Source organism: Nansenia antarctica (genome assembly GCF_963989245.1).
Source record: "Nansenia antarctica genome assembly, chromosome: 20".
NCBI classification, from domain to species: domain Eukaryota; kingdom Metazoa; phylum Chordata; class Actinopteri; order Argentiniformes; family Microstomatidae; genus Nansenia; species Nansenia antarctica.
The window spans coordinates 969,172-981,903 of record NC_137693.1 but is presented as its reverse complement, the minus strand read 5'-3'; the positions used below and the strand labels follow the sequence as shown (position 1 = coordinate 981,903).

At 50.6% G+C, this 12,732-nt stretch overlaps 1 protein-coding gene across 1 annotated transcript; it reads left to right on the top strand.

Moving 5' to 3' along the window:
- Nucleotides 1-8,494: 8,494 nt before the first annotated feature.
- On the top strand, nt 8,495-11,992 carry LOC308174836 (mitochondrial cardiolipin hydrolase-like; the record flags this gene model as incomplete). Its single annotated transcript, XM_080549948.1, has 3 exons — nt 8,495-8,691; nt 9,582-9,817; nt 11,751-11,992. 3 exons carry the CDS (start codon nt 8,495-8,497, stop codon nt 11,990-11,992), a joined length of 675 nt encoding a protein of 224 aa, XP_080406074.1.
- Nucleotides 11,993-12,732: the final 740 nt, after the last annotated feature.

Below are 12,732 nucleotides of genomic sequence, written 5' to 3'. Positions count from 1 at the left end.
TGGGCCTAGTCTTCAAGATACGCTACACCACAAAGACACCCAAGTACCTGTCAACATACTTCCAAAAAGTGAACAACGTCCACACATACAACACCAGAGGAAGCTCCACGAACCACGTTCAACCGCGTTGCACCACAAACAAGGGTTTAAACTCGTTTGCAAACTATGCAGTAAAGATGTGGAACGCCCTTCCTATAATCTTAAAGGAGTGTAAAACACTGCCCACCTTCAAAACCACTCTCAAAAAACATTTACAGGAGGCTGCAATCCGTAACTGGACCCTCTAAAACAAAAATCAGATTAAAAGACCCGAACTACCGACTGTACATACTTTGTGTTTTGTCCCCCGCCCCCACCTGTGGTGTATGTCCCCACCTGTCCTACCCGCTGTACATACCTTATGTTTTGTTGTATTGTTCTTCCCATGATGGATGTACGTTTATCTTGTAGATAGTAATAGTTATTTGTCTGTATTATCATGTAGATAGTACTAGTTCTTTTCTTATGTCTGTCTTACATGTAACGATGAATTGAAAATCAAGGACCCCAATTGAAATAAGCCAGTGGCTTTCTTGGGTTTTTATCCTTTTAGTTTGACCTTGTATGTAATATGTACTTTCATGTACCTACTTCTGCAAACATTCTAATAAAGTTTTCAATCAATCAATCAAATTGGTTTCATCCGCTTGTTAAGTCGTGACGTATTTCCGGGGCCAACGTTGGCTGAGGCGCTGTCTTCGAGATGCCGAAATAATAATAATAATAATAATTGCAGGGTGGAGTGTACTCCCGACCGCTAGGGGGCGATAGTATTGGTTTATGTGTTTAGTACTCTCTGTTAAGAGGTTAGAGTTAGGAGAAGTTGTGGCGGCCATTGTGGATGCCAGGTGGTCCGAGGATACACGCTGTTTCTCCTCTCTCTTTAGGACGTGTTTGCCTGTTATACGTAAGTCTGTTATTAGTTATATGTATCTTATTATCAGATTGTGGTTAACAGTAATCGTTCATGTTTGTTTATATCTTGTTATGTATGTCTTGTTTTGGTAATTGTATTTACTCATACGCTGTATTCCCACCCACAGGGTGTTGACATCTTTGTCTGAATAAATATTATAAACCGACATTGAGGAGTCTTCTTCATGTCAACACCATGAAGGTGGAATGCCCCTTCCCCGGCTGCGACTTCGAGACCAGAGACGTTTCCGAAGCACTCGCCATCGTCTTGCTGACAAACCATGGACATTTCCATCGAGGTGCGGCGGTTCAGACCCCAGCTCCCCGAGGCCCGAGGATGGAGCGGCCTAGGGTTGACACCGGCATCTCAACGGAGGAGTGGAACGTGTTCGTCCGGCGGTGGGAGGTCTTCCGGGCGGGGTCGGGCATTGGAGCGGCCCAGGCCCCGTTCCAGCTGTTTCAGTGCGCGGGGATCGAACTTGGAGACAGCCTGTTGAAAGCGGACCCGGACGTCGCCTCTGGGGCTCTAGAGGAACTACTTGCTGCTATGCGCTTGCTGGCCGTTGTCCCGGTCGCCACATGCGTCCTGCGCACAGAGCTGCTTCAGCTGCGCCAGGAACGCGATGAGACATTCCGCGCCTTTACTGCCAGAGTGCGTGGGAAGGCGGAGACGTGCTCTTACGTGGCTGTCTGCGAGTGTGGCAAGAGTGTGAGCTACACTGATCACATCATCCGCGATGTCCTTGTTAATGGGATCTACGACCCGGACATACGCCGCGAGGCGTTAGGGACGCCTGACATTCTTCTGAAGCCCGTTAATGATGTGGTCGCGCTCGTCGAGGGCAAGGAGATGGCTCGTAACGCCCTTCCATCATCCGCCCTGTCGGCTGTCTCCTCATTCCAGCGCTTGAGGAAGGACCCACAGCCAAGCCCACAGCGGAGCCCCTCCTTGGCCCCGAGTCCAGCTGATGTGGCAAAACGAGCCGTGTGCCCAGGGTGTCAGAACACGTTCCATGTCTTTACAGAGGGGTCTCGCGGATGGAACATCAGGCCTCACCAGCTCTGTGTCGACTGCTTCAAGGCCCGTCGACGCAAGCGGCGGCTGCCACCATTTGACGGTCAGCAGGCTACCATGGGATCCGAGGTGTGGCTGCGGACGCCGTCTAACGGTCAGCAGGCCGCCCTGGAGTCGGAGCCAATCTCCCAGCTCTCGGTCATTCAGTCTGAGGCGCGCCCAGATCGACACTACGGGAACCATCGTCGGCGCCGCACAACGGCACCTCTCAGACTCGAGCACCATATCTTTTCCAAGGGCGAATGGAGGCGGGCCAGGCTGAGGGAACACCCCCGGGCACTGATCTCCGTCTCGATTGACAATCCGGTGGGTCAGGGGGGCGGCGCCGGCTGTCGGCCCTCGGGGAACATGGTGGAGGTGTCCGCCATCGCAGACACAGGTGCGCAGTCGGACATTTGGTCGTTAGAGGAGTACCTGTCCTGCGGATTCTCGCGTGACGACCTGCGCCCTGTTAGCCTCAGCCTCTCGGCTGCAAATCGCTCCCCCATAGCCATTGATGGCGCATTCTTTGCTACACTCTCGGCGGTCTCCAACGGCGGCGAGGTGTCGTCCTGCCGCTCAATGGTGTATGTGAGCAGCTCGGTCCGGGGAATGTACCTCTCCTATGAGTCGCTGCTCAACCTCAGCCTCCTGCCTAAGGACTTCCCAACAGGTGGTGAGGGGCGACCCAGGGACACGCACGATCCTGCCCCCCCTTCTTCGCCGGGTCGGCCCTTGTCTGTGAATGCATTGAGGTCCGCCAACGGCGGCTGCGACGGCCCGAGCGACCCCCATGACGCCGGGTGCTCGTGTCCACAGCGTGCAGTCCCTCCGTCACGCCCCGCGGCGCTGCCATTCTCTTGCGAGCCTGAGAACAATAGCCGGATGAAGGAGTGGTTGATTGAGAGATATGCCTCATCTACATTTAACACGTGCCCCCATCGGGCATTGCCGTGCATGGAGGGGCCGCCCGTCGAGATGCATGTGGACCCTGCTGCCGCGCCGAAAGCGTGCCACACCGCAGCCGGTGTGCCTCTCCACTGGCAGCAGAAGGTCCACGACGACCTTCTCCGGGACGAGGCCCTTGGTGTCATCGAGCGTGTGCCGTACGGCGAACCGGTTACATGGTGCCACCGGATGGTGGTTACCCGGAAACACGACGGGTCCCCCCGCAGGACCGTGGACCTTTCCCCTCTCAATAAGTTCTGCCAGCGTGAGACGTTCGCCACTGAGTCCCCATTCCACCTCGCACGTCGTGTCCCGAAGGGCACCTGGAAGACAGTCACGGACGCTTGGAATGGTTATCACAGTGTGCCACTGCGCGAGTCTGACCGTCATCTGACAACGTTCATCACTCCCTTTGGCCGGTGGCGTTACACCAGGGCACCACAGGGTTTCCTCTCGTCGGGTGATGGCTACAACCGCCGTTTTGACGCTATCCTCTCAGACTTTGAACGCAAGGAACGGTGTGTGGATGACACGGTCCACTACGACACCGACTTGGAGCAGCACTGGTGGAGGACCATCGATTTCCTGACACGTGTCGGGCGGTCAGGCGTCGTGTTGAACCCGGGCAAGTTTCAGTTTGCGCAGAGGAGCGTGGACTTCGCTGGCTTCAGGGTGTCGGACGCTACCATCGAGCCACTTCCCAAATACCTGGACGCCATCCGGGACTTCCCCAGCCCGGTCTCCACGACAGATATCAGAAGCTGGTTCGGCCTTGTAAATCAAGTGACTAACTACGCCCAGTTGCGCGATACTATGGCTCCTTTCAAGCCCTTCCTCAGCCCACGCTGCAAGTTCGCATGGTCAACCGAGCTGGAGGAGGCCTTCCAGGCGTCTAAGCATGCCATAATTGGGGCCATTCGCGAAGGTGTAGAGATCTATGACATGCAGAAGCGCACCTGCCTCCGCCCCGACTGGTCCAGGCGAGGCATTGGCTACTTCCTTCTCCAACAGCATTGCAGCTGTGCCTCGGGCGTGCCGGACTGCTGCCCGGGAGGTTGGAGAATCACACTCGCTGGGTCTCGCTTCCTGTCCTCCGCGGAGCAGCGTTATGCGGCTATCGAAGGGGAGGCCCTGGCCGTGGCCTGGGGTCTGGAGCAGGCACGATACTTCACGCAGGGATGCGACGATCTCGTCGTGGTCACCGACCACAAGCCCCTGGTGAAGATCTTCGGGGACCGCACACTCGACGAGATCACAAACTCACGCTTGTTCAGGCTCAAACAGCGTACCCTCCCATGGCGTTTCGAGATTGTTTACCTCCCTGGCGTGAGCAACCATGCCGCTGACGCTGCCTCAAGGCACCCTTCCCCCTCGGGCTCGGCTAGCGGCCTCTCCCTGGAACCGCCAGGCGTGCCTGACACTGTCGAGTTGGCACTCATGGCTTCCATCTGCGTCGATGCTCAGGAGCTCGGCGCCGTCTCCTGGCCCCTCCTCGCGCAAGAGACAGCGGCTGACGCATGCCTCGGCCGCCTGCTGGACATGATTGAGCACGGGGACGGAGTGGACGCGCATGACCCTGCCGTGGTGAGTTTGTCGCCGGTCTGTGACTCCATCTATGCGCAGGACGGGGTCTTGCTATATCAGGATCGCGTCGTGATTCCCCTATCCCTCCGCGGGAGAGTCCTTCGACACCTTCATGCTGCCCACCAGGGGGTTTCGGCGATGGAGCAGCACGCCCGGGCCATAGTCTACTGGCCTGGGATGTCTGGGGATATCCGCACTGTCAGGACCGGGTGCGCGGACTGCAACCGCAATGCTCCATCACAGGCAGCTACGCCCCCTCTGTCATCTCCGCCACCGTCCACCCCGTTCGAGGCAGTGTTTGCTGACTTCTTTGATTACGGGGGCCGCCACTACCTGGTCGTCGGGGATCGGCTCTCAGGCTGGGTGGAGGTCCTGGGCGCTGCGGCCGGGACTGATGCTGGAGGCGCAGCTGGCCTTGTTCGCCACCTCCGCTCATTCTTCCGGACCTTTGGGGTGCCTGAGGAGCTTTCAAGCGATGGCGGCCCGGAATTTATGGCAAGCCACACTCAGGACTTCTTCCGCCTATGGCAGATCAGGCATCGTGTGTCCTCCGTCAGTTTCCCACAGTCTAACGGGAGAGCGGAGGTCGCTGTTAAGACTGCGAAGCGGCTTCTGATGTCCAACAGTGGCCCGGCGGGCAGTCTCGACCAGGATCGCTTCTTGCGCGCGATGATACAGTTGCGTAACACACCCGACCCAGACTGCAACCTCTCACCAGCACAGATCATTTTCGGTCACCCCCTTCGAGGCTCGCTCTCCTTCGTTAACAGGCTGGAGAAGTTTTCGAACCCGCATATCCGTCCTCTCTGGCGTCAGGCATGGGCTGTGAAGGAGGATGCCCTTCGTACGCGGATGTCCCGTACCACCGAGTCTCTGGGGGTTCATTCAAGACCACTTCGCCCTCTGGCACTCGGTGAGAGGGTGTTCATCCAGAATCAGCAGGGCCCGAGCCCCAATAAGTGGGACAGGTCTGGGGTGGTGGTGGAGTCGCTTGGCCACGATCAGTATCGGGTGAGAGTTGATGGCTCAGGACGCCTGACGTTGCGCAACCGGCGGTTCCTCCGTGGCTACACGCCAGTCGCCCCATGTACCCAGCGGCTGCCGTCGCCGCCTCCCCTGCCTCCTCCCTCCCTGGACTCTCTGCCCCTAGCTACCCCCTCTGGTCCAGTGGTGCCCCAGGGTGACGCCCGGCTGGGGACGGATGGGCCCCGTGTTGCTGTTCTGGGCCCCTCTCTGCTAGGGCCTTCAGGCGGGGCGTCGTCTCTCCCCGCGCCCCTAGTTCCCGCTGGTGTGGCTCCCGCTACACCTCTTCCTGCGCCGTCGCCACTGCGGCCCGCCCGGCCGGCCCGTGCTAGGAGGCCACCTAAGCGATATGAAGCTGAGTCTGGCCAATGGATTTGAGCCCGTGGACCCACGTGGATTCTTGGCTCCCCGGTCTGGGGGGGATGCAGGGTGGAGTGTACTCCCGACCGCTAGGGGGCGATAGTATTGGTTTATGTGTTTAGTACTCTCTGTTAAGAGGTTAGAGTTAGGAGAAGTTGTGGCGGCCATTGTGGATGCCAGGTGGTCCGAGGATACACGCTGTTTCTCCTCTCTCTTTAGGACGTGTTTGCCTGTTATACGTAAGTCTGTTATTAGTTATATGTATCTTATTATCAGATTGTGGTTAACAGTAATCGTTCATGTTTGTTTATATCTTGTTATGTATGTCTTGTTTTGGTAATTGTATTTACTCATACGCTGTATTCCCACCCACAGGGTGTTGACATCTTTGTCTGAATAAATATTATAAACCGACATTGAGGAGTCTTCTTCAATAATAAATTATATTTATATAGCGCTTTTCCGAGGCTCAAATACCCTGACAATATGGAGAAAACGGTAAAGTGCTGTGTCCCTTGTTGTATGAATAGATCCGAGTCTAAAAAACGATTAAACTGTCATTCGAGGTAGATGAGGTCTCTGGTCGAGACAGGTGGAGGATAAAAAAAGCCTCATTTGACAACAGCCTGCTGTTGGTAACAGACACACAAACGTGGCGAGTGACCTGGACGTCCACAGCGCTGGAAAACTTCCCTGACTGAAAACAGGTCGAGCAAAGTGCTTCAACCAAGGGGGTAGGTTGCATTGTTGCATGTTGCATACACATAAATTCTGTCATGTTGTATCGAAAACATTGGTGTTTTGAGCGATTTAGAGACTTTAATTTAGCTAACCTCGTGGTTCATTTCTCTGTATGCTAGCGCTCGTCACTGTGTCAGCTAGCTGAAATGTTCAGTTGTCCTTTTTTGTGCTAGGTTGACTCGTGCTGAGAAGACACCTACATGTTTTGTTTTGCAAAAAATATGCACACGTTTGCATGTTTTGGTGTTCATAGGTTGCATGTTGCATAGGCATGTTGCATAGGTTGCATGGTTATAGGTTGCATGTTGCATAGGTTGCATAGGTTGCATGGTTGCATGTTGCATAGGTTGCATGGTTGCATGTTGCATAGGCATGTTGTATAGGTTGCATAGGTTGCATGTTGCATAGGTTGCATGTTGCATAGGTTGCATGGTTATAGGTTGCATGTTGCATTGGTTGCATAGGTTGCATGTTGCATAGGTTGCATGGTTGCATGTTGCATAGGTTGCATGTTGCATAGGTTGCATGGTTATAGGTTGCATGTTGCATAGGTTGCATTGGTTGCATAGGTTGCATGGTTGCATAGGTTGCATGGTTGCATGTTGCATAGGTTGCATGTTGCATAGGTTGCATGGTTGCATGTTGCATAGGTTGCATGTTGCATGGTTGCATAGGTTGCATAGGTTGCATGGTTGCATAGGTTGCATAGGTTGCATGTTGTTAGTCAAGCTAACGACTAGCTAGTTAAAGAGACCGGCCTTGTGAATGGTTGACAGGCCATCTAGTCAGCTGTATCCAGAATTAACAGAGAAATGTGTAGCCCTTTACATGTGCCCGTTAGTCCATAAGCAGTCAGTTAGAAATGTCATTAGTTAGAAATGCTAGTGTAACAGGTTAAGGAAGGAGTCATATTTGTGTCACCTTTCATTTTATATTTTGTGGTTAGGTAAGTTTTATTTAACCAAAATCTGGTATTGTCCATTGTGGTTGGTAGGTATTGGGAGAGTGTGTGGTTGCGCCCCCTAGAGGGCATTGGTGGCTATAGGTTGTGTGTAATTGCGCCCCTAGAGGACAGTGGTGGCTATAGGTTGCATTTTCCGCGTTTCTCTCTCAGTCTAGATTCTATGAGACGGAGAGAGGTACGTGTCTACAGCAGTGCAATGTAAACTTATAACATACCTATCGTAACTTTAATTTGAGTGCACATGAGAAGTTGTACATGCATTTAAGGATGAGTGCACATAAATTCTGTCATGTTGTATCGAAAACATTGGTGTTTTGAGCGTTTTAGAGACTTTAATTTAGCTAACCTCGTGGTTCATTTTTCTGTATGCTAGCGCTCGTCACTGTTCTCCTGGTCAGTTAGCTGAAATGTTCAGTTGTCCTTTTTTTGTGCTAGGTTGACTCGTGCTGAGAAGACACCTACATGTTTTGTTTTGGCTTGATTGCAAACTGTTAAAAAAAAAGTCCACAACTCAGACAACAATCTACCATAATGTCAAGTTTTATTCAAAGCACATTATCACAACGTCTCAATACAATGCATTTTTACAAATCAAAATATAGAGATAGATACTGAAACAGAAGATAGATTAATGGTTTTTAGAGGAACATTCATCCTGAACTCTCATCAACATGTCCTTTTCTCTCTCTCTCTCTCTCTCTCTCTCTCTCTTTCTCTCTCTCTCTCGCTTTCTCTCTCTCTCTCTCTCTCTCTCTCTCTCTCTCTCTCTCTCTCTCTCTCTCTCTCTCTCTCTCTCTCTCTCTCTCTCTCTCTCTCTCTCTCTCTCTCTCTCTCCCCCCCTCCTCCTCCTCCTCCGTCCTTTCTAGATGTCATTGGTGCGGACAGTTTCCACCGTGGGCCTGCGGGTGGGCCTGGGCCTTACCGTGGGCCTTACCGTCAGTGAATGCCTGTGCTGGCTCTTCCGTCGCTTCTGGCCCAGGTGTGGCTCCAGAGGGCCCCTGAAAGAGGCGTTCTTCTTCCCTTCAGAGACCGGATGCGTAGAACACCTCTTCACTCCTTCAATGTAACCAACACTTTGTTCCACCTTTCCGTTCAATTACACTATGTCAGTGCCCACAATATCAGTGTCTAATTGTGTTGAGAAGAACCTTGCTTATGGAGTCTTTGCTACATGCCACGTCTTGAGCGAGTGGCTAATATAGTAGGGCTGTTACGATTATTCGACGTCGTCGACGTCATCGACTACGTCAATACGTCGGTTAGCGTAATATGCGTCGGTTAGTCGTAAATAAACAAAATGGCGTTTTCTTTTTTTTTTTACCCTTTATTTTACCAGGCGAGACAATTAAGTGTATGAGTGGAAAATGGATAGCTACTAGCTAATGTTACACAAGCAATGTAGCTCACCACAGTTCGTATGTCTTGTCTTCTGGTGTTAGTAACGTTAGCTATGTAGCTGGCTAGCTACGGTAGCCTATTGTCATTGTGGTGCGAGCACCTACTGTACGTTATCTAGCTCGTAGCTCGCATGCTACGTTAGCATCAATTTAGCTAATCATAACATAGCAGCGAGAGTAACGTTAGCTAGCTATGTGTTGTGGTGATGGATAGACTTCTAAATGGCCATGTTGGCATTCAAGTTGGCTAAACATAGCAGTGAGGTGGAGACAAATACGTTTTTTTTTTTGTTTTTTTTTTACAGTACAAAAATTATCGTTAGACTTATCGATAAATTAGTCGTTAGACTAATCGAATAATCGATAAAATAATCGCTAGATTAATCGTTAGAAAAATAGTCGTTTGGGACAGCACTATAATATAGTAATAATCCATCTAGGCTATATGAAGTGTATTTACATTTACAACAAATTACATTTGTTGACAAGTCCTCCACAGTGCTATTTTAACCTAACCCCCCCCCTCCTCCCCCTCTTTCACTGTTTCCCCCCCTAGACCCATACAGTGCACCTGTCCACTGCCACATGGTCTGGAGACTTCCTTCTCTCGCCTCCTGGGCCACATCCTGTCTGCTACCACCTCCTTGGACCTGTGTGTGTTTGCCTTCACCAACTCACAGCTTAGCCGTGCCTTGCTAATGCTACATAACAGGGGCGTCGCCATCCGTATCCTCACCGATATGGCCTACACACTCATCACTGGCTCCCAGTTAGGGACCCTCCGTAGGGCAGGTACGCACGGTAGCGAACTCCACAGGCTGAGTCCTCCTTCTCCAAGTGCAATAGAAGATGATAATAATAATAATAATAATAATAATACATTAGACTTATATAGCGCTTTTCTAGACACTCAAAGACGCTTTACAAACTGAAAAGATCGAGTAGTAATAATAAAAAGAAACAAAAAATAAATAAAATAAAGTATAGGGGCCTAATTAAGGTAGTGCTGGAGACACATGGGAAGGGGAGGGGGGGGAGAGGGTTAACTGGTGAAGGCGAGCTTGAAGAGGTGGGTTTTGAGGGCCTGTTGTTTAAATGTTGAGAGGGTGTTGGCCTGTCTGTTGTGGTTGGGGAGGGTGTTCCAGAGGGACGGGGCTGCGGCTGAAAAGGCCCTAGGTTTAAGGTTTAAGGTTCAAGTTTCTTCCCTGCTGACCTTTTACTCCAATACAGTTTGAGACGGAGGCATGGAGAGGGGAGTGGAGGGGAGGAGAGGGGAGTGGAGGTGAGGGGAGGAATCGTTTACCTGCAGAATGAAGGGATCACCCAGTAGGGAGTTTACAGGCTGATACAGATGTTTCCATAAAGCCACAGTAACCTGTTGCCCTCTCCTAATATGTGACAGCAGCTGGTGAAACCGGGAACAAGTCGACCAACCAATCAAAATGTCAATGGCACACTCGCTAGTCAAGCCAAAACATTACAACGCAGTAATCCCCACTACCTAACTACTACCACTACCTATTCGGTGAGTAATCCCCACTACCTAACTAGGTAGTAGTGGGGATTACTCACTGAATCCATTGCATTGCAATGTTTTGGCTTGACTAGTGAGATTTTCAATAACGCTGACATTTATTTACATTTTTCTGAATAAAAAAGTCTGAACGGTCGCCAAGTCGGTTGGCGACTTATTCCCGGTTTCACCAGCTGCTGTCACGTATGTCGAACAGCACCCTGAGCTCCCCCCCGTCTAGTCAGCTAAATATAACGCCTGTGCTGCTTATTTATATGCCGCCTTGAAGGGACGCTGATGAGGGGAACTCTCTTGCTCATCAGGTCTGTTCCATTCTGTCTGTACTAAACAGAGAGAGAGAGTCGTCAGCGGACCCACCACCTGGTACAGCTGGTACCCCCGTGGTGACGAATAGGTAGCTGACGAGAACTGCCCTGAGGGGGACTTGCCAGCACAAGCCCTCTGAGTGACTGAAATCCACAGAAACCGGAGATGGTTTCTGTTGATGTTATATGAATGCCTCACTCTCTCTTTCTCTCCCTCTTCCTGCCACTTTTTTTTTTTTTCTAATTTTTTTTCTTCAGATTTTATCCCCTTTTTCACCCAATTTTGGTAGCCAATTGAACCCAACCTAGCATCCAATTATCCCCTGCCTATTGCGTAGGATCCGCCGCACGACCCCCGTGGCCGGCAGCCCCAGAGGAGATCGCCAGGCAGACTAGCTGACTGGCTCCTCGAGCCCAGCACCGTTATTCCGGCACCCCGGGGGCGCTGTTGCGCGACGGATCCTTGTCCGGAACTATTCCTATACCGCCCTCGAGAGCGGCCGCCCAATATGCCGCTCTCTGTGTGTGCCCCAGCCATATCCGGCTGCCACTTTTAACTTAATTAAAGATACACTATCCCCTACTGAATTGGCAACCTGACAACACAGTCAATTAAAATGTGTGTGAGAGAGAGAGAGAGGGGGGAGAAGGGGATGCTGGTTGACTATGCAGGGCCTGTCTCCACTAACCTTTTCCAAATCTGTTAGGGTCACGGTCACACAGTTGGTTCACTCCGTGGTTCACCTGACATGATTCACCTGACATGATTCACCTGACATGATTCACCTGACATGATTCACCTGACATGATTCTCCTGACATGATTCTCCTCTGTGTGTGTGTGTGTGTGTGTGTGTGTGTGTGTGTGGCCTCCTCATCTCCTTCAGGTATCATTGTGAGGTGTGACAAGGCCCCCGAGCACATGCACCACAAGTTTGCGGTGGCGGACGGGCGCCGTCTGATCATGGGTTCCCTCAACTGGACCGCGATGGCCATCTGGAAGAACATGGAGAACATCCTGGTCACGGAGGAGCCGGACCTGGTCCAGCCCTTCATCGGAGAGTTCCAGAGGCTGTGGGACGTGAACGACCCGGAACACCGTCACCCTCCCTACAGATCTGAAGCTTGACTCTAGACTCAATGACAAAATGGCTGTGGTGTCTATGTCTTTGTAGCGATAAGAGGAATTGGTGTGGATCAAGTAGTGATCAAGTTCGGTAGTAGCTTTTTACATTTATATGACTTTCTTTCTCTTTGTTTATTTGTTATGTATGGCAATATGTTTTTATATTGTTTTACATTGTTTTATTCCAAAGTTATTTTGTTAAAGTTATTACAGTTTTGTTGTGATTTATTATTAACTATTGACTGAGGCAGAAGTTCTTTTCTGTGTTTCACATATGTGTATTTTCTCGAATAAAACTCGAAAACAAGAAAAAAATTCAGACAATATATCATATTTATTAAATCTTTATAAACAAATACAGTAGCCTACAGACTCTAAAAGAACATTGGGCCCATCAACAGGACTCATGGTCAGCAGCAGAAAGACCTGTGGTCATCATCTTATATACAGTGCATTGCTCAAGATGGCTATCATGGCTACCACTTATTTTTGTTGAGGGACCCCCAATTGTTGTATTTGTATTGTAAATTGTAATTAATAATAATAATTATTATTAATGTACCTGGTAATGTTACAGTAGAGAAACAAAAAACAGTTACCAAAACTGAGTATTTACTAGCGAAGATTGGCAAAAGATTGGTGTGGTGCAACCGAAATTAGTAAACAACTAGTTTGAAACTAACTAGTAACAACTAGGGGTTTAATAACTACTAAATGCCTGCATTTAGTAATGAATTACGCCA